The 26,607-nt window shown below is 38.0% G+C and overlaps 1 protein-coding gene across 1 annotated transcript; it reads left to right on the forward strand.

The window, feature by feature from the left end:
• Positions 1-6,069: 6,069 nt before the first annotated feature.
• On the forward strand, positions 6,070-17,434 carry LOC108699349 (cathepsin K). The gene is made up of 7 exons (XM_018231364.2): positions 6,070-6,195; positions 11,011-11,133; positions 12,435-12,590; positions 13,806-14,024; positions 14,319-14,484; positions 15,284-15,389; positions 17,200-17,434. The coding sequence occupies exons 1-7, from the start codon at positions 6,070-6,072 to the stop codon at positions 17,297-17,299; spliced, it is 996 nt and encodes a 331-aa protein (XP_018086853.1). The 3' UTR covers positions 17,300-17,434.
• Positions 17,435-26,607: the final 9,173 nt, after the last annotated feature.

The following is a 26,607-nucleotide window of genomic DNA, read 5'->3' on the forward strand; positions in this document are numbered from 1 at the left end:
TGCCTGTTCATTAAATGCACTGATATTGCAAAATTGACAAATTGTCTCAGAATATTACTCTCTACATCATACTAAAAGTTAACTAAAATGTGAATAACCCCTTTAAGTGGAGATGATTTTCTTTCTGTATAGAATGCAACTTTCTAATAGAGCGCTATACGATTTCTGAATTTGGCAAGCAAAAAAAGAAATGTTGGTTAGTTACATTTTGCTTTAAAAAGGCCATAGTCCATCAACAAGCCCTTTCAAGTGACCCCCTATTATGAAAGTTACAAATGTAGCAAAAAAGGGTAAAGAAAAATGTTTCAAAAACATCCATCTGTAGTATTATAATTGTGATAACTAAGCTATATGTTGGTGGAAAAACAATCCTATTTGTTTTTTTAGCATTTAGGCTATTGGCACAGGGGTCAGTTTTTCATTAGCATTAAAACCAGCTGGGAACGGCCGATCTGTAGAAATTTTGTCAAGAACCCCCTCCATTTGGAAAAATAGGGTCACTAGCCCTTTCCTTCTAGTCTTCCCCTTAGGGCAAGAACAAGTGAGAGCTCAGTAACTGCTAATTGTTTCTGTATGAGAAAAACTGAGGGGCACATTTACTATGGGTCGAATATCGAGGGTTAATTAACCCTCGATATTCGACCATCGAAGTTAAATCCTTCGACTTCGAATATCGAAGTCGAAGGATTTACCGCAATTCGTTCAATCGAACGATTGAAGGAAATTAATTCATCGATCGAACGATTTTCCTTCGATCACAAATTGCTAGAAAAGCTTATGGGGACCTTCCCCATAGGCCAATATTGGTGCTCGGTAGGTTTTAGGTGGCGAAGTAGGTGTTCGAAGTTTTTTTTAAAGAGACAGTACTTCAAACGATTTTTGCTTCGAATCGTTCGATTCAAAGTCGTAGTCGAAGGTCGAAGTAGCCAATTCGATGGTCGGAATTCTAAGTTTTTTTCCTTCTAATCCTTCACTCAAGCTAAGTAAATGTGCCCCTGAGTGTTAAATTAGTGATGGGCAAATCTGACCTAAAATACACGGAAGGGTGGAAATTCGCCAAAATTCATTGCAGTCTATGGCGACAAAATTTTGACGTTCAACAATTTTTTCACTTATTGGAGTCTGGGGTGTCATTTTTGTTGCAAAACTTGGTGAAAATTGTCGCTTATCATTCTCGTCCATTATAAAGAAAAAATGGGTAGAAGGAGCAGGAAGGGGGAAAGGTGTAAATAAGAAAATAGAGTGAGTTTAGAAATGGAGAGACAAGCAAGTTGGGAAGATAACATATATAGAGTAGATAGTGATGGGTGAATCGGTGTTTTGCTTTGCCTAAAACTTCACAAAACGGCAAAAAATTTGCGAAACTCATCGAAGTCAACGGGCGTCTAAATATTTTTGAAACACAATAATTTTGACGAGCAACAATTTTGGAGCAAAAAAAACAATAACGATGGGGACCGTATCAGAGATCACCCGGTCTGCCGTGTCATCCCAGCTTCTGCTGGTGTGCCGGTACAATCCTTGTATAACTTGAACTCCCCGCACAATATTATTCCACTGTGTGTGTTCAAATAAAACTGCCCTTTTACACAACGACTGTGTCTTTGCATTACTTTCCGGACTAGCGCCCAACATGCGGGAGTTCAATTATACAACAATTTTGACGCAAGACACTATTCTGACGTGCCACTATTTTATCCAAATGCATTAAAATCAATGGGTGTCTGAATAATTTTAATGCGCGACAATATTATGCACACGACTATTCTAATTTTCGCCACAGTTTTTATTTATCCGCTGGCTGAGAGGCACAGAAATTCTCGGCAAATTCATGCCTGGCGAATTAATTCACCCATCACTACATATAAACATTGCACCAGTGAGTAGATTTAATAGATGTTATATATTTAAAGATTTTTATATATGTGCAAAGTCCCTCACATGTAATAGATTCCAGTTCATGAAATCTTAATAATAAATCTGAAATAGGACCTATACCAGAAATTCTCAATAATCCCAAATATCAACAGAAAGAATATGTAATAGAAGAGTTTGTTAATCAGAAAACCTCAAATTAACTTGAAACTCGAATGGTATTGTAACACACTCTTGGAGACCCCTCTGGTGCCAAGGTTGTACCATCTTACCAAATCCCAGTGCAGGTCCTGAGTCCCCTTTGCAAGGTGAAAGGGTACTGGGAAGTTACTCTCTTGGCAATGCCTCCACCTAATGGGATCCGCGAATACACCTATGGGGGGCCCCATTAGGAAAACAGTAATTCACATACAGTGCTGTATTACAATGTCAACTTTATGCAAGATTAAAGGCAAAGTGAACATTTAGTTTAATCATATGCATTCACATAGCATGACCCACTATCCTGGGGAACCTGTGACAGTTCCATCCTGGCAACTCCTTGCCAGGCACGCACTACTCCTTTGGTGGACAAAGAGTCTCAGTCCCTTTTTCCCAAAGAGCACAATTGTTCCCAGGTAGCGCTAGCTGCCCAAACACCTTTCCCGCTGGACAAGGTGTTTGCTCCCAGAGGCAGGCACACACAAAGCCTGTATCACAACAGGAGTCAAGCTGGATCCTTTCCTTTTCTCTACCCTCCCCAGGCAGACTCACCTGGGTGCTCACACAGAGCTGGAACAGGCATCCAGGTGATGACATCCTCAAAGGCTCCAAGCTCTCCTAGCCGAGCACACAACTTGCACACAACGCAGCTGAACTATAGCTCCCAGCATTGTCCATAGCACGAGCATGTAAAAGTCCAGTTTGCATTTAGGAGCTCCAGACCCTCCTGGCAGGGCTGGAACTAGGGGTAGGCAGAGTAGGCAGCTGCCTAGGGCACCATCATTGAGGGATGCACTTTAAAAAGCATTTTTTTTTCCGTTTTTTTTTTTTTCAAAGTAATTAATTATTTAATTATTTATGTATTCCTATTGTCATTGTGGCCGCTGGGCAGAACCTCCCACCTTGCCCTGACCTTACCCTTCACTTTCTCCCTCTATCTTGCCGGCAACTTAATGCAGCAGCAGCTTAAGAGTCATCTGCTGGCTGTGTACGCATGTCAATGACATCACTTAAGCTGACGCGGCAGAGAGTAGTTGGCTTGGCGCGTTCGTGTGGCTCAGGCTCATCGCTTGCAGCGACACTCCACACAGTTTGCATTGCAGGCACTTACCCTAAAGGGGTTGTTTACCTTTAAATTTCAGCAATCTGGTTGCTACTGTCCCTAGCAACCATGCATTGATTTAAACAAGGGACTGGAATATGAATACGAGCAAGCCTGAATAGAAAGATTAGTAATAAAAAGTGGCAATAACAATAAGGGGGTTATATACTAAACAAGGAATTTATCTGGTTGGGCTTTTTGGGGCAAAACTCAAATGTTTCTGCTTTTTTTTAAAAAAACTAAAAAATTTTTTAGAGATTTATTAAACGCGGATGCTTCAAAAAACCTGAATCCGAAAATCTGCCATCTCAGACCTGCCGAGGTTGTGTAGAAGTCAATGGCAGAGGTCCTTATCCTATTTGGAAGTTTCTGTGGTTAAATATAGATCATACGACAATATAGAAAAAGGTGACAAAAGTAATATATATCACCATTATCTCAATTGGACCATATGATAGTTTCACATTATCAAAAATACTTTTAGTGATAGTAACATCATACATTGTGCTATTCTTCTGGAGAAGCTGAAATATCAGTTTAAAAAAATTCCAAGAGAGTTAGAGAAATAAATATTCAGCATTGTATATCATATTTCCTTGAAATAGGTAGGTACTGTATAGTCTCATAGATACTACAAGTCTGCCATTAGTCTGTTCCAGTGTTTAAAATGAGAAGTTAAAAGAGAAAGCTATATACCATGGTTTCAAGCATGGATCAGTAGTTTTAGTTGGCTGATCCATGCAGCTTAAGATGATATGCTACTTAATACAAGTCCCAGAAGTCACTCTAGGACAGAAAATGTAGTAGGTCCAAGCGAGTGGAGACAATATAATTCTTTAGATATTAAGCAGACATGCAGAATAATCCTAGTCTAGTACAACAATAGCAAATTTAGCTGGCCAAGTGTGTATTTCAATATTGTATTGCTCCATACTATGGGCACTTCATTATGTTACTTGCGATAAGTAGTAGTTGCCATTGGGTATGTGTGTACCAGTTAACTGCCAATAAGCTCAAACTAATGGTATAGATGGTCCACCATGAGCCTGTCCTATCAAGTCATAACATGATACTGGAGCAAATGCCAAGGATTATAAACATGACTTATCTCATGGGACTTTGTTAGTAACATGCTGAACCATAATGTTACTACAACTAAACAATTGATTATAGAGATAGTGGAGAATCTGATGATCCACTAAAACTGCCAATGTAAAAGAAGGGGAGAGAATGAAAAAGCCAAGTGCAAAACCCAATGAAATATAGATTAGAAGAACAATATAGAAAAAGGTGACAAAGTGATATATATCACCATTATAACTCAACTGGACCATATCATAGTTTCACATTATCAAAAATACTTTTGGAGATAGTAACATCATCAAAGTTTCATTGTGCTATTCTTCTGGATAAACTGAAATATCAGTTTAAAAAATTCCAAGGGTACTAGAAGAGAAATAAATATTCAGCAATGCATATCATATTTCCTTGAAGTAGGTAGGTATAGTCTCATACTGTAGATACTACAAGTCCGCCATTAGTAAAAAGCAGCATAGGAAATAAAGTTGTTATCCAATCTACGAATCCATTTCAGTTCCATCTGTAAATTTAGTTTCTCACAATCACTACCCATGATGCATGGGATTTACATATAATCTGAACAAAATAGATCAAAATAACAAAATGTAGTTTTTTTTTAATTACAACTATAATTGGGGAACTGGGCAGGGTATTTCTACAACCACATGCAGTAGAAAAAAATGTAATTTCTCATTCATTGTCAGGTTTCCAACTGCTGAAATCACCTAGACTTCCTTTAAGAGATCAACCCACGAGATCAATATAGTAGCGAGGTTCAGAGCAGTGGAGCACAGCCCGGTAAGTGCTGCTATCTTCATTAAAGGGAATGTCGAAGTTTGGGGTGGGGGAATGATCTAAAACCTGTACCATCTACCTTGTCTGAATAAACACTAACATTGCAGATGTCATTGTTTCAGCTGAGGTACAGTATTTAAATCATTCTTCCAAAAAATAAAAGAATCTGAAATTTGGGCTTTTAAAACAATTGTAGAGACTTTCAATGAGTCTTTTCAGTATAGTGTTGGTTAGATTTAGGGGTTCTATTGATAGACAGACAGATAATAAAATAAAAATGATAGAACTCTATATATTATCCATCCATCCATCTATCTATCTATTATCTTTCCATCTTTTATCCTTCCATTTGTATATTACATTTGTCTATCTATTATCTACCAATGTATTATCCATCTGTCTATCTATTTACCTATCTTCTATCTATCTATCTATCTATCTATCTATCTATCTACCTATTATCTATCTATCTATCTATCTATCTATCTATCTATCTATCTATATATATATCATCTATCTATCGATCTATCTATCTGTCTGTCTGTCTGTCTGTCTCTCTGTCTGTCTATCTATCTATCTATCTATCTATCTATCTATCTATCTATCATCTATCTATCTATCTATCTATCTATCTATATATCATCTATCTATCGATCTATCTATCTGTCTGTCTGTCTGTCTGTCTCTCTGTCTATCTATCTATCTATCTATCTATCTATCGATCTATCATCTATCTATCTATCTATCTATCTATCTATCTATCTATCATCTATCTATCTATCTATCATCTATCTATCTATCTATCTATCATCTATCTATCTATCTATCTATCTATCATCTATCTATTTATCTATCTATCTATCTATCTATTATCTATCTATCTATCTATCTATCTATCTATCTATTTATTATCTATCTATCTATCATTATCATCATCATCATCTATTTATCTTTGCATCTACCTTTGATTACTTGTGATTTACCATAGAGTATTTCTTCACTATCATTTCAGTACAATGCTGCCTTTGTCCCTCCTGCTCTTGGCTCTTCCTTTAGTAATGGCAGATGTGTATTATAATGACACTCTGGATTCTGAATGGGAGATCTGGAAGACGACTTACCACAAGCAATACAACGATAAGGTATAAATACAAATTCAATGAGTGTTCTATCACTTTTCCTTTATAGAAAAATTAAACTTTTTGGCAAATATGACAATATGGAAGAGATTCAGTTAAGTGAAAAAAAGTTATCTTATGGTTTATCACATGAAAAATCATTGACGAGATTCAATTTGAGGAGGAAATCTTTTCTCCAAATTCAGTTCCAATTTTTTTCCCATAGACTTCAATAGAGTTTTCATGTGATTAACCGTTTTCTCACTGGTGCAAACAAAATGACTCGTTGGTCACTTTCCATTGACAATAATAGTACATCTTTATTCACAGAGCACTATTTATATACTCAGCACTGCACATTTTCAAAATACATACACATACACACAATTACTTAAAAGACCAGTAGCATAAAAAAATGTTTTAAAAAAAAATTTGTTGGAATGAAAAAAACACCAAGAAACTATTAACTTTAAATTCACAAAGTGAATTGCTCCCCTTGCACTCCTCCTCAGAAACGGCGACAGGGCGACGATCATACATTATATTTTTATTACTTTAAAACAATTACATTTTTTGATGTTACTGGTCCTTTAATTACAAAGGGGTAAAACACATAGGAGAAAGGAGTTCCCTAAACCATAGCGTTTACCATCTAAATGGTGAATAACTTTGAGGCATGAATAAGAGAGTAGTAAATGTTGCTATTTACAATGGTTGGGATGTTGGCTCATGTGATTGGACCAGATGCTGCTCTAATGGGAGAGGCTGAGGGAATTTCTTATGGAGGGATTCAGGGATGGGATTCAGGGATGGGATTCCTGAGGGAAGGAGCAGCAATAGGGAAAGGTTTAAGAGATGGCAGAAGAGAAGGGTGGAGTAAGAAGAGAGGAATGGAAGAGATGACCAGGAACATTTGGAGACAGAAGTGTAGAGATTTAGCCCCATGTGAAATTAATGGCATTAAGTTTGATGAGGTGTAGTAACCCATAGCAACTAATAAAATGTTTGCTTTCAAATAGGTGATCGGTAAATAATATGTGCTGTTTGGTTGCTATGACTGCTGCACCTGGGCAAATGTAGTGTCTTTTATTATATATCCCTGAAGGATGGATTTTGTTAGTTGTATGTTGCTTGACAGCTAGGGATGTAGCGAACGTCGGAAAAAAAGTTCGCGAACATATTCGCGAACTTGCGCAAAAATGCGAGCGGTTCGCGAACGGTTCGCGAACCCCATAGACTTCAATGGGAAGGCGAACTTTAACATCTAGAAAAGACATTTCTGGCCAGAAAAATGATTTTAAAGTTGTTTAAAGGGTGCAACGACCTGGACAGTGGCATGCCAGAGGGGGATCAAGGGCAAAAATGTATCTGAAAAATCTGCCTGTGTGTGCTTGGAAGAGATAGTGTAGGGGGAGAGCTGTTAGTGATTTCAGGGACAGATGATAGTAAGTTTGCTGGCTAGTAATCTGCTTGATACTGCTCTGTATTGGAGGGACAGAAGTCTGCAGGGATTTGAGGGACATTTTAGCTTAGGTAGCTTTGCTGGCTAGTAATCTACTGTTCTCTTTAAACAACTGCCATACGTTGACCTTGTAGGCATTGTTTGCCCAGTTTTTTTGGACGCAGCCACTGAAGCACAGTTGCCAGAAAAAATATGCCATATAAATGCTGAAAATAGTCATTTTTCGCCATACGTTGACCTTGTAGACATTGTTTGCCCAGTTTTTTTGGACGCAGCCACTGAAGCACAGTTGCCAGAAAAAATATGCCATATAAATGCTGAAAATAGTAATTTTTCGCCATACGTTGACCTTGTAGACATTGTTTGCCCAGTTTTTTTGGTTGCAGCCACTGAAGCACAGTTGCCAGAAAAAATATGCCACATAAATGCTGAAAATAGTCATTTTTTGCCATATACGTTGAGTCAACGTATGGCAAAAATGACTATTTTCAGCATTTATATGGCATATTTTTTCTGGCCTCTGTGCTTCAGTGGCTGTGGCCAAAAAAACTGGGCAAACAATGCCTACAAGGTCAACATATACACTACTACAGCGGTGGATACGGATTACGTAAAATATATGAATGCTGCTTGAAAAAAGTGACTCCGGTGTTTTTTCTGGAGACGGTAATATTATGGATATTTAGACAGAATGTGAACAAGGTCACACAGCTCGATGGCGGGTTGAAGAAAACAGTGTGCAAATAATGCCTACAAGGCCAACGTATACACTACTACAGCGGTGGATACGGATTACGTAAAATATATGAATGCTGCTTGAAAAAAGTGACTCCGGTGTTTTTTCTGGAGACGGTAATATTATGGATATTTAGACAGAATGGGAACAAGGTCACACAGCTCGATGGCGGGTTGAAGAAAACAGTGTGCAAATAATGCCTACAAGGCCAACGTATACACTACTACAGCGGTGGATACGGATTACGTAAAATATATTATGGCTGCTTGAAAAAAGTGACTCCGGTGTTTTTTCTGGAGACGGTAATATTATGGATATTTAGACAGAATGTGAACAAGGTCACACAGCTCGATGGCGGGTTGAAGAAAACAGTGTGCAAATAATGCCTACAAGGCCAACGTATACACTACTACAGCGGTGGATACGGATTACGTAAAATATATGAATGCTGCTTGAAAAAAGTGACTCCGGTGTTTTTCTGGAGACGGTAATATTATGGATATTTAGACAGAATGGGAACAAGGTCACACAGCTCGATGGCGGGTTGAAGAAAACAGTGTGCAAATAATGCCTACAAGGCCAACGTATACACTACTACAGCGGTGGATACGGATTACGTAAAATATATTATGGCTGCTTGAAAAAAGTGACTCCGGTGTTTTTTCTGGAGACGGTAATATTATGGATATTTAGACAGAATGTGAACAAGGTCACACAGCTCGATGGCGGGTTGAAGAAAACAGTGTGCAAATAATGCCTACAGGGCAAATAATGCCTAAAAGGTCAACTTATACACTACTACAGCGGTAGTAAAATAAAAAAAGTAAAATAAAAAAAAAATGAATATTAAAAAAAAAAATTAAAGTTGGTGCTGCTGAACTACTAGGAGCAGCAGATTAGCACACCAGTCCCACTCCCCAACACTGCTAGACTAATAGCACTGGGCTCTTATAGTAGTAGTAGTAGTAGTAGTAGTAGTAAAACAACAAAAAATAAATAAAAGCAGTCCTTACAAGGACTACTGTTATTGCAGCAGTCAGCAGATGAGATCAGAAGCAGGACAGCTGCCCACTGCAGCTACATACAGAGCACTGCAGTAGAAGGTAGATTACTAGCCAGCAAAGCTACCTAAGCTTAAATGTCCCTCAAACCCCTGCAGACTTCTGTCCCTCCAATAACAGAGCAGTATCAAAACGATTACTAGCCAGCAAACTTTCAACTGTCCCTGAAATCACTAACAGGCAGCAGCTCTCTCTCTACACTATCTCTTCAGCACACACAGGCAGAGTGAAAAACGCTGCAGGGCTTCGGTTTTTATAGGGAAGGGGAGTGGTCCAGGGGAGAGCTTCCTGATTGGCTGCCATGTACCTGCTGGTCTGGGGTGAGAGGGCAAAAAAAAGCGCCAACAATGGCGAACCCAAAATGGCGAACGTCGCGCGACGTTCGCGAACTTCCGGCGAGCGCGAACACCCGATGTTCGCGCGAACAAGTTCGCCGGCGAACAGTTCGCGACATCTCTATTGACAGCAAACCATGATAAAGATTTTAAATGGGGTGCTCTCTTAGGTTTAAGTGAAAGGGCAGCAGTGGGAGTCCAATATGCTGCTTAGTAAAAGGTTGCAATAGTATAGGTGGGATAGGATAAGGTTATACATGGTTGTTTTATTATAAAATAGCAGAAGTATTGCACACACATATATACTTATATTTTGCCTCATTCAGTACATTGACTGGGTCCTCTCTACCCCATTGCCTTCTGTCACCACTAGTATGTGTTGTTACAGCCATGATACCACCTGTACTGTACAGCTATAACCACATTTATTTAGAAGGAATCCTACTCATACTGCTATTATCTGTTTTAAATTAGCTTTCAATCACTTCCCCTCTTTGTTTCCTTGTGCCAAACCCCAAACCATATGTCATGCAAAAAAAAGGAGAAGCCCATGACTTTCATCTCTTGTTCTCTAGCCCTTCTCAACATAAATGCTCCTTATAGCTGAAGACCTCAACTTAAGAGTTTTGCCCCACATATCATGAGTGTAGTACTAATACACTGTGAGACTGTTAGCTAAGTATTTATAAATAAACTAAAATGGTGTTCAATAATTTAAAATGATTTTATTGGTATTAAAACCATCAGGTCCTCATCTGTTGGTATTAAGAGCTATGTACCCTAAACAGATTATTGTATTGTATAGTTATTAAAAGACTATTTATGCCCAGTGGGGCAGTACAGCCGTTCAAGGTATGTTAGATTATGGAGAATAAAAGGGATAATAATGTGGGGTGCCATGACTTCAGTTGAATAATCAACATTTAAACATAGAAACCCAATAATTTTGCCATCAATATGGGTTTATTCTAGCTTAGTTATCATTACATGGGAAGGAAAGGGTAGGTTTGCAAAATGTTAGGCACCACCAAATTAATGTATTCACTTACCTTATACCCTGGGTTGGTGTTCAGAAAACTGAACCAGCCCAGGGTACTTCTGTACGAGCACCATAAAAGCAATGGATTACATTGCCTAACATTTGGCACCTCCGCTGATCAACCCTTTCCTTCTCCTTTAAGTACAGGGTACTGTCAGGGGCAATATTTTTCCCCCGTAGTAATTAATGTGCTTTATCTTTTTCAGATGCAGGAACTTATGAGACGTCTCATCTGGGAGAAAAATCTTCAAACAATCAAGTCACATAATCTAGAGTACGCTCAGGGGCTGCACACCTACGAACTGGGCACGAATAAATTTGGAGATATGGTGAGATATTATTATTGTATATTTATATAGAGTCATTACTTTTTTACCCAGCACTTTTTAGAGATTCTACACCATTTCCATCAGTCCCTGCCCCAGTTGAGCGTACAATATAAAGTCTCTAACCTATCTGTATATTTTTGGGGTGCAGAGTATTTATATAAACTCTTTACAGGAATCAAACTGAGGACCTCAGTGCGGCAAGGCAGCAAAATTAAGGTTCCATCACCATGGTTTAATTTAGATAGCATGGCAATATGAATCACTTTGATAGGATAAGCACAGTAGTTCCCAAATAGTGGCTGGTGTGCCTTGGGGTCTGATTTAAGGCACAGGTTAAGCCAGGGCAAAGATCTAATTGATGTACAGAACATATTTTTAATAGAATAAAGTATGAGGTCCAAGTCCGCCACCCTGGACAACACTCATGTTGATAAACCATTACAACACCACAAGAAATCTATCCACAATATATACAGGTATAGGATCCCTTATCCGGAAACCCGATATCCAGAAAGCTCCGAATTACGGAATGGCTGTCTCCCATAGACTCCATTTTATCCAAATAATCCAAATTTTTAAAAATGATTTCCTTTTTCTCTGTAATAATAAAACAGTAGCTTGTACTTGATCCCAACTAAGATATAATTAATCCTTATTGGAAGCAAAACCAGCCTATTGGGTTTATTTAATGTTTAAATGAATTTCTAGTAGACTTAAGGCATGAAGACCCAATTTACGGAAAGATCCATTATCCGGCAAACCCCAGGTCCCGAGCATTCTGGATAACAGGTCCAATACCTATATCAAGTTTGTTTTAGAAAGGTCTCTTATGAATATCCCTGACCTACATAATCTTGGAATGATGGCAATGATTACCCATTCTTGTGTCTTGACATTATTCTCATTCCCAGCATTAGGAGACAGTAGAATTTGTTAGCAGCAGCTGTGATCAGTCTACTGAAGCAAAAGATGGTGAAAGACAATGTTTCTTTACTATGGGTCAATACACTCAGGCCATATCGGCACATTATCCGCACTGACGCCATTGCTTTAAAATATACCATTTTATGTAAGAATTATTCATAGAAAACTACTAATACACAATTCATTAAACTTTTAAATACATTCTAAAAAGAATGACATTCTCTAAAAGTGGCTTGTAGATGACACTCACATGTTCCTTTGTTGCACATCCCAGGTAAAAGAATCTTCCCTGCAACCTGTGTATATTTACTTTTAAACTTTTATCAGAGTAACAGAAATAAGATATTGGAATTTAATCAAGAGCCTCCCTCTTGTAGACCAATGAGGAGATTGTGAAGATGATGACAGGCTGGAAAGTCCATAACAAAATTGGGCCAACTCACATCACATCAGATGAAAACGAGGAATCTGCTGATATCCCTGACTCTATTGATTACAGAGAAAAGGGTTATGTCACCCCAGTCAGAGAGCAGGTAAATAAATCTGGGTGAATAGATAGAGTATATCAAGAGTATGTCAGTAGCATGTCTTGTTTTCCATGGGGATCATTGAAGTGAGGAAAAGGGAAAAAAGAAAAACTGAACTCTTGGTTCTGATCTCATTTACGATGATCACCATGTTTTGTACCATTTTGTTTGGGTACAATGTAGGACGCAACTTCTTAATTAGATGGGGCTTAAAAGATACACTACTTTTTTGAGTAGAGTATATGTAAAAGGGTTCACTGCTCAGATAACTATTAATGCTGGTACCTATGGAACTGGTAATCCTCCCCCCCCCATTTAGATGTGGAGTATGGAGTATGTGACTTGCTCTTGGTAACATCTACTGCTGTATATATATATATATATATATATATATATATAGTGGTAGAGTGACTAGGAAAAGTTGGAAAAAGGTCACTCTAGCCTTTAATTTCTCCCCAGGTACTAAGAGAGGCACCAGGAAGGGAGTAATGAAACAGAGAATCAGTGATCTGTTTAAAGACTTTAGTAGTCAGGGACTCCATTCTGCAGATCCAGTCCAGAGATTGGAGTTCACCTTCCACAGCAAAGCTGTCCTATGGAAAGACTATTTAAAGTTAATTAGAATGGGAGAGTGTGTCTCTCAACAGGGTACAGCAGGTAGGAGACCTGGCTGTGCGAGGAACTCCCAGAGGAGCTGGGAGTGCTGCCTGTTACTGCAAGAAGCAGAGGGATCCTGTGACTCTCACAAAGAGTACTGTGAAGAGAGTGAGGAAGCCAGGAGGCTGAATATTACCTGGGAGAAAGTCCTGTGAGAGCAGGGGTGAGCCAAACTATTTGGTTGTGCTGGTTATCCACAAGCGGCCCAGTCAAGTCAGGGACTGCTTCAAAGTGTGAAGGTAGTGCCCAGTGGGCTAGGTTTTTATTTTTATGATTTGTTTTGTATCCTGAAAATGGTCACCCCTGTGTATGTGGATTATTGACTGTCTGTGCAAAGTGGGAAAATAAACCTGTGTTTTCCTTGAAGAAGCTGTGTGTCCCTGTCTTTATGCTCCTTTTTCCTGTGCTGCCTGCTCACCATTGACTAATCCCCCTAAAAGTTATGTGTTCAAGCCACCAGCTTGCCACAATATATATATATATATATATATATGTATATATATATATATATATATATATATATATATATATATATATATATATATAAAAGTTATCTTTCCTTAGGGTATGTGCCAATCTGACTGGGCTTTAAGCTCAGTTGGGGCTTTGGAAGGACAACTGATGAAAAAAACTGGAAAACTGGTGGAACTCAGCCCTCAAAACCTGGTTGACTGTGTTGAAGACAATGCTGGATGTGGAGGAGGAAAAATCAATGCTGCTTTTCAGTATGTTAAGAAAAACAATGGGATAGACTCAGAGAAAGCTTATCCATATGTTGGAAAGGTGAGACAAAGGCACAGAATATCTGAACACGGCCAACATATTAGACAATATATTGAATTGATTTTTTTGCATGCTAGTGTAATAGAAACCTGTTTGCACACTGCCATTTATCTGCAGGGATACAATAGTAATTGAAGTTTACACTAGGTCTAGTAACTCAGTCCCCTAACTGTCACATCTAAATGACTGCTAAATTATGGGACAGCTGGGGGGGATCCCCTAATGTCTTTTTAAAAAGAATGACATTCTGTAATGAACTGGGATTCTTCCAAAATGCAAATATTTTTTTTACAGGACCAGAACTGTACATACAATTCGTCCGGCAAAGCAGCCGAGATTAAAGACTTCAAAGAAGTCCGAAAGGGCAGCGAAAAAGCATTGCAGGAAGCAGTGGGATCTGTAGGGCCAGTCTCTGCACGCATTGATGCCAGCCTCATCACGTTTGCATTTTATGAAAAAGGTATGTCAATGTTGGAATGAAAGACCCATCACTTCTAGTACAAAAACTAGTACAGAACGCCTTCCATGTTACCTATGTTGGCCCAAAACCAAAATAGGTCTCATTTGATTGTGCCAACTGGGCTCCGAGATACAAAGATCCCTTGAACGCTCACCAACCATGCACCTCATGAGATGGACCTACTGGTGCTTTATTTACTAGTCCTTCCAGCTAAAAAGAGGACACCCATTCTGATTAGAAAGAAAGGAGGTTCTGTCTTAATATTTGGAAGGGGTTTGTTACAATGAGAGCTGTGAAGATGTGGAATTCTCTCCCTTAATCAGTGGTACAGGCTGATACATTAGATAGATTTAAGAAGGGGTTGGATGGTGTTTAGCAAGTGAAGGAATACAGGGTTATGGGAGATAGCTCATAGTACAAGTTGATCCAGGGATTGGTCCGATTTTGGAGTAAGGAAGGAATTTAATTTTTTTCCCCCTCTGAGGACAATTGGAGAGGCTTCAAATTGGGTTTTTTGCCTTCCTCTGGATCAACTAGAAGTTAGGCAGGTTATATACAGACTTAAGGTTGAACTTTATGGATGCATGTCTTTTTTTAACTATGTATGTAAAAAAAATATGTATGCTGAACTATTATATACAGTACTAGGGAATGTGGACTGTTATTTGATATTAAATGGGAGTATCAAAATGGGGTAATCTATCACATACTAAACCTTTTCTCCATGTAATCTGTGTAATGAATAACATGTATTTCAGTCATTTGCTTTTAAAGCACATATCTCTTATGTCATTTCTAGGTATTTACCTTGACAAAAATTGCGATAATGAAAGTTTAAACCTAGCTGTTCTTGTTGTCGGGTATGGAGTGGAAAAGAAGGGAAAATACTGGATTATTAAGAACTGGTAATTCATTTTCTAAATTCATTTGCTCACTCCGGGTACTTTAGTTAATTCATGTTCTCAGATGAATTCAGATCCTGCACTGCAGCTGTCACATCAGCCCTCCTGGAACTGCCCAGTTGCCCTGCAACTGCAATGGGGATTATGTAATAATTATGTAATAATTTGCCTAAAGCAACCAATCAGGAAATGGTATTTACTGGTCCCCTGTTTAAAACACATGTTTCCCTGATTGTCAAGAGGTGGTTCGTTCTTGAGTTTCTTGAGTTTCCTTGGAACAGGTGGACAGTTCTGCCCGATATTTAACCAATACATCATGTGGCACCTCTGCAGTACATAGAGATGCAAGGAATATGGTAAGGTCGTTTGAATCCCATCTTGGTGGTAAAGAGACCTACTGGATCTAGAATGGGATGGTGGAATGGGAATTGCTAGGTACCCTCAAGATCAACATTGCAGTCCCTTCTCACTTATGTCCTTCTTTTTCTCTCCATCTCAATATTTATCTCCTATTTAATATGTCTTCTCTTTCATCTCCTCTTTTATTTATCGTAAACATCCTGACTTTTCATCCTTATACATTTTATTCAACATCCAGTTTAAACCTTCTACCAGCCAAACAAACCAATGACTGTTTACCAGTATGCACAGTGGTGGCTTTGTGATTGATCAGTATTAATAGCTAGTGGCCACCAAACATGTACCTCAGATAACCATTGTCCTAGAATGGCAAGTTTACAGCTAAAGATAAGGGGGAAATCCCAACACAGGGCAGAGGGATTGGATAACTTTTCCTCCTTCCACAATGCTCTAAGAAGCCAAGGAGGTTGGATAGGAAAGCTGAAATCAGCCTTCATTGTCACTGACATATAGGGGGCACATTTACTTAGCTCAAGTGAAGGATTAGAAGGAAAAAACTTCGAATTTCGAAGTTTTTTTTGGCTACTTCGACCATCGACTATGAATGATTCAAACTAAAAATCGTTCGACTATTCGACCATTCGATAGTCGAAGTACTGTCTCTTTAAAAAAAACTTCGACCACCTACTTCGCCACCTAAAACCTACCGAGCACCAATGTTAGCCTATGGGGAAGGTTCCCATAGGCTTTCCTAGCAATTTGTGATTGAAGGAAAATCGTTCGATCAATGGATTAAAATCGTTCGAATCGTTCCATCGAAGGAATTGCGTTAAATCCTTCGACTTCGATATTCGAAGTCGAGGGATTTAACTTCGATGGTCAAATATCGAGGGTTAATTAACCCTCGATATTTGACCCATAGTAAATGTGCCCCATACTGTTTCATACAACAACAATGGATATTTAGGGGGTTATTTATTAAACATGTAGAATTCAGTGGTAAGCTGGCACAGAAAGTTTTTATTATGCAAAAAGGAACATCTCAGAGGGTGGCCTTATGCGTTTCGTGCCTCAAGTCATAGGCTAAGGAAATTCTGTACAACCAGTGGTATTTAAATGAAAAAGCACCAATCAGAGAAGTGTTTTGGATAGCCAATCAGAGTGCTTAGTACATAAGTGATTGGTTTATCCAAGGAAGAAAAGGTACATATCAAATATACAAGTTAAAAATAAAATAATTTTTACACATTACAGAAAGAAGACGTGTATTAATTCCATGAGAGGAAGCTTTTTGCAATAAAGTTAGTACATTATAATCTGAGTCTGATACCAACCTACCTAAAATACAATTCTGGATTTTTGGAACACACACATATAAATATATATTTATTTTTTCAGAATTTATTGCTGGGCCTCATTTTATCTAACAAAACCCAATGGCTTTTTTTTTTAGGATGGGAGATGATTGGGGTGAGAAAGGCTACATGCTAATGGCCAGAGACAAGGATAATATCTGTGGTATTGCAAGTGATGCCAGTTACCCAATCATGTGAATTCTGCCTGGTGGCCCCATGAAGAAGACATTCTCCAGAATATTGAAGTCAGAGCCCAGACCAATCTTTCTGCCTCCCAATAATAGTTGCATATTTATTCATGCAATTATGACATCTTTGTCATCGTTTCATCTTTGGAATAGTCTTTGTCCGTTTTTTGTGTTTTTTCAACACCAATTTCATACTTTTAGCTTTGGATATAAGCACCAACATTCTGCCAACTAACTCCCTGTTCAATAAATGCACTCATATTGCAGAAGTTCAGTCCAATTGTTCTATTTTGCTCATCCATGGTGAGATATTTGAAAAGATGTGAGAAAAGTCAGAGGCCCTGGCCAGAAATGTAGAATTTACGGTGCTGGCACAATGGATTTTATATATGGGCACCATAGAGATAACCAACAAGGGAAAGTTGTGCTCATCACTAATTTTTAAAACCAATAGGCGGGGGTGTAATGAGGCTGTGACCACAAAATACATATATACAAATACAAGATTCCTCTGCACTCAACCCATTATCAATATACTTAAGACAGAGACATTTTGTGCATACTGCTACTGAAAAATGCCTTACACTTTAAACAAAACAGGGATTGTTTGTCCATATATTGCAATATATTTAAGCTGGCCAACTACGTCAAAGTCATCCCATATCTGGCCAGTCCTATGCTCAATTTTCATCTGATTCATTAAGAATTCTATTGCTTCATTATACATTTTACAAAGGGACTAAGTTTTACCCGCAGCTTACTCGCTGCTTTCAAAGTAAAACTACCAAACTGAGTGTCTAATAAAAGGGAAGCCAAGTCTGGGAGTTTTTAATACAAAAGCGGAGGCACAGACTGACCATGTGGGTGGGAAGGTGGTGAGTAGGCTGCAGGGCTTTAGTAACTTGCTTCCGTTTCTCCAGCGCTGAAATCAGGGAACCGAACGAGGCGTGTATTTTCAATGCTGGCCAATTAGATGCTTCACAGTTTGGTGAGCAGCTGCTATTGCTCTCTCCTTGTCACAGCCGGAGTCATTTGATCCAGCTGCAGGGCACCTGACAAGGAACGAGCAAGCACCAGGGGAGCAGTAAAAAGAATTAAACCGGCTGCAGAGAAGAAAAGCTACAGGAGATCAAGAAAAAATAGTCAGTGTAGGTTGCTACTGCAATAAGGGGAAAATTCACTAAGATCCGAAGTTGCATCAGCGACAGCTTCACCGCATTTCGCCAGGCGTAGTTTCGAAAGCGCTAGGCAAATTCACTGAAATGCGAAGTTGCGCTCAGGGAGGCGAACGGTAGCGAAGTTGCGCTAGCGTTAATTCGTCAAGCAAAGCGGAGTTACGCTATTGATGCCTAATTTGCATACGGCGCCAAGTTAAAGTACAATGGACGTAGATGTAGCAGCAAATACATTACACTAAACAAGCCTGGGAAACCTTCATAGAATAAAATAGAGTTGTTATATTGCCCTATACATGTGCCCACTGTATAGTTTAGGTGCCATATGTTAGGAAATGGAGGGGGGAAGGAGGGTACCCCAAAAAAATGTACAATCTTTCTCAGCCTATCACCCTTAAAAAAGAAAAAGACGCCAGCGTTTTTTGGGACTTTTTTTGAAGCAAGCCCTATCTACTCTATTGCACTTCGCCTGGTCTGAGGTGGTGAAGGCAAGTCTGGCGCAAGAGGTAACGTTCAGTAAAATGCACAAGTTAGTGAATTAGTGTAGTTACGTCCCTTTGCCGTAGCGCAACTTCGTCTGACGTAAGGGTTAAAGATAAGTCCCGGTAAAGGGATTGGAGAGGCTAGAGGGGAGGTTCCTACTTCACCTATCCAATCCCTGTACAGCTTTACCAGGACTTATCCTTAAAGAACAAATGAGGGTACAGAGAATCTGAATAGGAGAAAATCTTGCATGTACGGAGCACTGAAGCTGGCAGCACACTGAAAGCAGGTGGAAGGGGCGGCTAATCAAGTAAGTGAAGCTTGGCCGGGCCGCCCTTAGACACAAAACCCTGTGGGGCCCAGGACAACTGTCCCCCCCGTGCCCCCCTGATTTATTTACAGTTGCACAACACCCCATATGGCTACCAGTGGATATCTTGTATTATGGGGCTCTCTATGAAGACCCCTCTGCCTCTGCTCCCCACCACCTTCCTGTTACCACCTCTTAACTGTAAGTTTTTTGATTACTAAATTGTTCCTTCTGCCACATTTCTCTAAGTCAGCTATTGCTGATATCCCAGGATACCTGTATTAGCTGCTTCTTTTCTCTATATACTCAGTGACCTCCAAATTTGTCTCCTGTCCCCCCAGTCACGTTTACCATTCCCTTCCGCCAGTTTATCCTGCCTGCCATACCACCTGATCAAACCCAATCTAACCCTGTTCCACCAACTCATTATTCATCAATTTTGCCTCTTCTATGCAGAAGCATCAGCCATAAATCTAGCACTTCATTGCTTCAGCCAGGGTTGTTGTACGTATAGATGAAGCAGGTCCTACGTGTGCCGGGGTCCCAGGAGTTATAGGAGTCACTTTAAAATAGATTTGGCTTTGCTTTTATATGTATGCTGTATGATGAAGGATATGTAAATATATAATTGGCACTGCATTTGTATTGCTATATGCTCAGGGGTGTCCAAACTTTTTGCAACGAGGGCCAGATTTGGTGAGGTGAAAATGTGTGGGGGGCCGACCATTCAGCCTCACATTCTTTGAACCATTAAATCAATTAAACAAGGAATCGTGTAGTCAGTACGTCTATTGACATCTTCAGCCCTAAAGAAGTATGTGAGAGCGGCGCGTAACTACATGTCAATATGTGTCTATTACTAACACCTTCAGCACAGGCAGCAGTATAGACCAAGTGGCAGATCATTTCACTAATTTGCCCAAACATTACTGCTATGGCTACACAATTCCTGATCGCACTGTGCTGGAGGGCCGCATTATTATAAATTTCATTATTAATTTGGCCGAGGGCCAGTGTAAATTTGAAAACAGGCCACAATTGGATCCTGGGCCTGACTTTGGACATACCTAGAATAGTTTTTAGTGCATCCCTAGAAACCATAGACAACCGTCACATTGAGTGCAGAGCTGGGGATCCTGGGAGTTAACTGTTTTTAGAGTCCCGTCACTATATACTGTTCCTATGGTTTTTGGAATTTCCCTGTGTGAGTTAAAATAATTACAAGTTGACCACTCTGTGAGTGGGTATAGTTGGGGAGAAATGGTGGGGATGCTTGTTGTCACCCCAACTGTCCCTGGATTTCACTTGGGAAAATTTCTATTACTCTAAAACCCTTTCTTTTTTGACGTTACTGTTCATTTAACCTTAAACTATGTGATATTCTGAGACAATTTGCGTATGGTTTTCATCTTTTATTATTTGTGGTTTTTGAGTTATTTAGCTTTGTGTTCAGCAGCTCTTCAAATCATAACCAATCTGGTAACTAGGTTGCAAATTCCCCTAGCAACCATGACAGGAATATGAATAAGAGAGGCCTGAATAGAAAGATGGGTAATAAAACCAGCAAGTTTTTTTTCATGTTTTTTTTATACTTAAGATTACTTTAATAAATAAGAAAGCATTCGAGTTTTAGGGATGGTTTGGGGCTAAGAAACTAAGCACCAGGCATAGTTTGAGTGGTCATGGGTTCAGGACCATGTACTTATCCGGCTCCCTTTTAGTGACATCACCATTACAACGCAGCTTTTTTGTGATGTCATCAGACTGAAATCCTGTAATTGCAGGCAGCAGATCCCATGATGACCCTATGATGCGCCTCTTTCTTTTGGACTGGGGAGACGAGATAAAAACAAGGAAAGAGGCTCAAGTTACTATGGCTGGTTTTTATACAACTTTTCAATATACGGTACACTTTGTAATTATTATTTCAGTTATTTGTAAATGCAATTGCTATTGCAAAGCAGTTTCTCTCTTTCCTTTTGTTATTATCTGCACTGGTGGTTCTGACTTTGAAAACTATGTAGCAGAAACCAGCAGTTTCATAATGATGGAGCCTTTCCTCTAAAAATATATCAGGCTGTATTATGCAGAATGCTCAGGACCTGGCATATTCCGGATAAGGGATATTTTCGTAATTTTGATCTCCATTTGACATTTGGCATTTACACATTCGAGTGAAGGATTCGAAGGTAAAAAACTTTGATTTTCGACGTTTTTTTTGGGCTACTTCGACCATCGAATGGGCTACTTCGACCTTCGACTACGACTACGAATCGAAGGATTCGTAGTAAAAATCGTTCGACTATTCGATCATTCAATAGTACTGTCTCTTTAAAAAAAACTTCGACCCCCTAGTTCGATATTCGAAGTCGAAGGATTTAAATTCCTAGTCGAATATCTAAGGTTAATTAACCCTCGATATTCGACCCTCAGTGAATCGGCCCCTAAATAAACCCAACAGAATTGTATTGCCACCAATATGTATGTATGTTGTTTTTAGATGGGTCAGTGACCCCCGTTTGAAAGCTGGAAAGAGTCAGAAGAGTCAGAATAATGACTATAAAAAAGAGAAAATGAAGGCTTATTGAGAAGTACATTAGAATTAGCCATTCTATAACACACTTAGGGGGTTATTTACTAAACTCTGAATGCAAAAATCACAAAAAAATTCGTGATTTTTTTTTTTTACAAAATTGGACTTCACGAGTTTTTCAGAATTTATTAAACCCAGAGGATGGAAAAGTCTGAATCTGAAAATCCGGCATCTCAGACCTGTAGAGGTTGCATATAAGTCAATGGGAGAAGTCCCAATGATTTTTTGTTGTGTGCTGGGTTTTGTGTAATACTCCAAAGTTTTCTGAGTTTTCGGGTGAAAATTCTGAAAAAACATGAAAAAACGGATGTAAAAATCGGATTTTTTTACTGCAAAGCAAATTTTGTAATAATAAATAAGCATAAAAAACCGAGCGGATTTGATCAGAGTTTGTAGAAGAAAATATTGAGATAAATTCGGACTTTGATAAATAACCCTCTTAGGGTGTTAATTATTAAAATCAGAATGTGAAAATTTCAAAATCACGTTTTCTTCACTAAAAACAAAATTTTTAGAGAAAAGAACCCAAGAATTTGTATTATACCCCGATGCTGTAAAAGGCCCGAATCCATCTCAGAACTGTCGGGGTCTTGTATAAATCAATGGGAGAGGCACCAATCTCAATTTGAAGTTTTCATGGTCTTTGCTGGGTTTAGCCGAAATTCTTTGGGGCAAAAACTGTAAAAAATTTGAGCAATTTGTGAAAAAGCCAGATTTGGGTTTTCGCTCGTTTTTATCGAGTTTTTCCATGATCTGATTAAATTGAGTTTTTTTTATACAAGAATAAGCTAAAATCAACCTTGGGGGTTTGGTCATGTTTTTTTAAATAAAATATGAGATAAATAACCCCCTAAAAGTTAACTTAAAGGTGAACCACCCTTTTATTAAAAGGATATAAAGTGAATGGCTGCACAATAACTTGTCTGCAACACTGCCCTCTATTGATTAGAAAGAAGTGCTTCGCCTTTGAGGCCGCAAATGTATATTTTGATGACATTTATATCTTGGTTGTGCTAAAAATACATTTAGATTTTGTTCGGTAGCATCTAAACACTGAATTATCCATCATTATTAATTAGAAACTATTCCAGTTAATTGTATGTCACAATAATCCTTTTATTTCAGAAGAATAATTGGTTCTCGTTCATACCAACACATTGCTATCAGTTTATGGGGTTATTTACTAAACATGAATGCAAAAATCACGAAAAAATAACCAATTTTTCGGAATTTATTACGCCCTGAGGATGGAAAAGTCTGAATTTGAAAATTCAGCATCTCAGACCTGTCGAGGTTGCATTTAAGTCAATGGGAGAAGTCCCAATGATTTTATTTTGTGCACTGGGTTTCGTGCAGTTCCAAAAAAATCGATATATTCGTGAAAATCGGATGAAAAAATCGTAAGATTTTTTCACGCGAACCAAATTTTCAAGAAAATGTAATAATAAATAAGCTTAAAAAACCCGAGCAGATTTGATCAGAGTTTGTTGCAGAAGATATTGAGATAAATTCAGATAAATAATCCCCTATTTGTTTAGTTTCACCCAACTAAATCATGATATTAATTAAGCATTAATAAACATTTTCCCTTTCATGAATTATATATAGGAAATGAACGAGAAATATGATCAATAAATAATATGAATTCACTAGTTCATTTATTTATTCATTGGACTTTAAGCAGATTATTCATAATCAGACAATACACTGGGCACAATTATTGACTCAATTTTATTACACAGAAACATCCCATGATTACTATCATTGATTCATTTGATTTAATGGGAACCCCTTTGGCTTAACCATGGCTTTATTATTAGTTGTGTAATTTCACGTACAAATTTATATGACAATAGTTATAGGTGGTGCAGTCCAGTCGGGACCTGAGATTTTTCAAATCCTTCCGTAATTTGGATTTCTACTAGAAAATCATATAAACATTAAATAAACCCAATAGGCTGGTTTTGCTTCCAATAAGGATTAATTATATCTTAGTTGGGATCAAGTACAAGCTACTGTTTTATTATTACAGAGAAAAAGGAAATCATTTTTAAACATCTGGATTATTTGCATGAAATATCTGTGGGAGCCTATACTGCCTTTCTGTTATTCAGAGATTTCTGCATAACAGGTTTCCAGATAATGGATCCTATAGCTGTACTGATGATTAAGCGGTTATTTTCCTGCCGTTTTTTAATATAGTTTTAGCGGGTTATTTAGCAATAACTCGATATTTTCTGAAAAAAACTCAGACCAAACTTATTTATTAATGAATTTTCCCGAAAATGTCGTTTGTGGGAAAAAATCTGAAAATATAGTGAAAAATACAAATTTCACAATTTTTATTTTTGCACCCGAAAACTTCAGATTATTGCACGAAACGCAGCGAAAAATTCACATTTTATACAAAAAAAAACATAGATTTTTTTTGGGTTTTGCCATTCGGAGTTTAGTAAATAATCCCCTTAGTATTACCAAAAGAGCATTTTTACATTAAAGGGGGATGTTCAACTTTTTGTATGTTACTTATTCTAAACTTTTCAATATAGATTTCACATGATGTTTTTAATGGTTTTAACACTATTAGAATTCCTGTTCTGCCACTGGGAAAGGTTATTTTTATTGTTATTTCATTGCGTCTCCTATTCTGATTTTGAAATTGTAGTTTCTTGTGGGAGCAACTGTAATGCAGATAGGCTGCATCTTGCAGGTGGTCAAACAGTGATGTCATAATGGGTCGTGATGAAGGTCATAATGCTGGAGTTCTAAACATTGTGATGTAATAATGGTCCAAGATTCAGATGATCAGTATTACACTGCCAGTCTTGTGACAGATCAGTTGGTGATTAGCGTGCGTCCGGTGTACACTTGTTACTGAACGCTGCTGTTGCTGACTTGATTTTTTCTTTGATTTATAACAATTTTTTTAATCTAAATCTTTGATTTATAACAATTTTTTAATCTACTGAGGAAACCATCAACTATTGTTCGTGTATAGCTTTAAATAGGTAATATTTCGTATTTACTTATATGATATACTGTATATTAGGCTGTAGATCCCTAAGTACAGTTATGGGATTGGTTATCTGGAAACCCGTTATCCAGAAAGGGCCAAATTATGGGAGAGCCATCTAGCATTTATTATCTAATTCATTATTTTATTTTAATGGAGGAACTCATCCACTGATTTGAATAAGAAACTAGAATATGAATTGGAGAGGCCTGAATAGAAATATTAGTAATTGAAATTAGCAATAACAATAAATAGCTTTACAGAGCATTGGTGCTTTGCATAGGGGGTCAGTGACCCCTATTTGAAAGCTGGAAAGTGTCAGAAGAAGAAAGCAAATAATTAAAAAATTGTGTTTTTGGCATTCAGAGTTTAGTAAATAATCCCCTTAGTATTATCAAAAGAACATTTTTATTTTTTTAAAGGGGGATGTTCCCCTTTTTGTATGATACTTATTCTAAACGTTCCAATTTAGATTTCACATGATGTTTTTAATGGTTTTAACATTATCAGAATTCCTGTTCTGCCACTGGGAAAGGTTATTTTTATTGTTATGTCATTGCCTCTCCTATTCTGAATTTGAAATTGTAGTCTCTTGTGGGAGCAACTGTAATGCGGCTAGGCTGCATCTTGCAGGTGGACAAACAGTGATGTCATAATGGGTCGTGATGAAGGTCATAATGCTGGAGTTCTAAACATTGTGATGTCATAATGGTCCAAGATTCAGATGATCAGTATTACACTGCCAGTCTTGTGACAGATCAGTTGGTGATTAGCTTGCGTCCAGTGTACACCTGTTACTGAACGCTGCTGTTGCTGACTTGATTTTTTCTTTGATTTATAACAATTTTTTTAATCTAAATCTTTGATTTATAACAATTTTTTTAACCTACTGAGGAAACCATCAACTATTGTTCGTGTATAGCTTTATATAGGTAATATTTCAGTATTTACTTATATGATATACTGTATATCAGGATATAGATCCCTAAGTACAGTTATGGGATTGGTTATCTGGAAACCCGTTATCCAGAAAGGGCCAAATTTTGGGAGAGCCATCTAGCATTTATTATTTAATTCATTATTTTATTTTAATGGAGCAACTCATCAACTATTGTGTATAAGTGTATTGCTTTATATAGGGGAAATTCCATTATTGGTAATACTGATATTTTGGTTCTTTTCATCTTTTGTATATTGATAACAGTTTGAATCTTGGGTAATAAATCGACATTGTTCAGGTGGAAGAATGGGAAGAACTTCCCAATAAGGGAATTTGTAAAGCTACTATTTAAATTAATTCAAACTCATGGGTGCAAAGTGCCAAAAACCACCTTACAGATTCCTATGGGAATTGCCTGCAAGTATTTTCAAGCAATTATCTGAGCTTACAGGCAAACTTTCCCATCGCATTCACAAACTAGTGTCATTTAGGCTGCCTGTATAAGAATTCAGTAGCTCTTTTAGGTTAAGGGGCCTACTTATTAAACCTCAAATGTTTCTGGTCAAGGGATATCTTAAATTTAGAGATAAAAAAACAAGTGATATTCTGAGACAATTTGTAATTGGTTTTCATTTTTTATCATTTGTGTTTTTTGAGTTATTTAGCTTTTTATTCAGCAGCTCTCCAGTTAGCAATTTCAGCAATCTAGTTGCTAGGGTCAAAGTTACCCTAGCAGCCATGCATTGATTTGAATAAGAGACTGGAATATGAATAGGAGAGGCCTGAATAGAAATATGAGTAATC

Source organism: Xenopus laevis, chromosome 8L (assembly GCF_017654675.1).
Source record: "Xenopus laevis strain J_2021 chromosome 8L, Xenopus_laevis_v10.1, whole genome shotgun sequence".
Taxonomy (NCBI): domain Eukaryota; kingdom Metazoa; phylum Chordata; class Amphibia; order Anura; family Pipidae; genus Xenopus; species Xenopus laevis.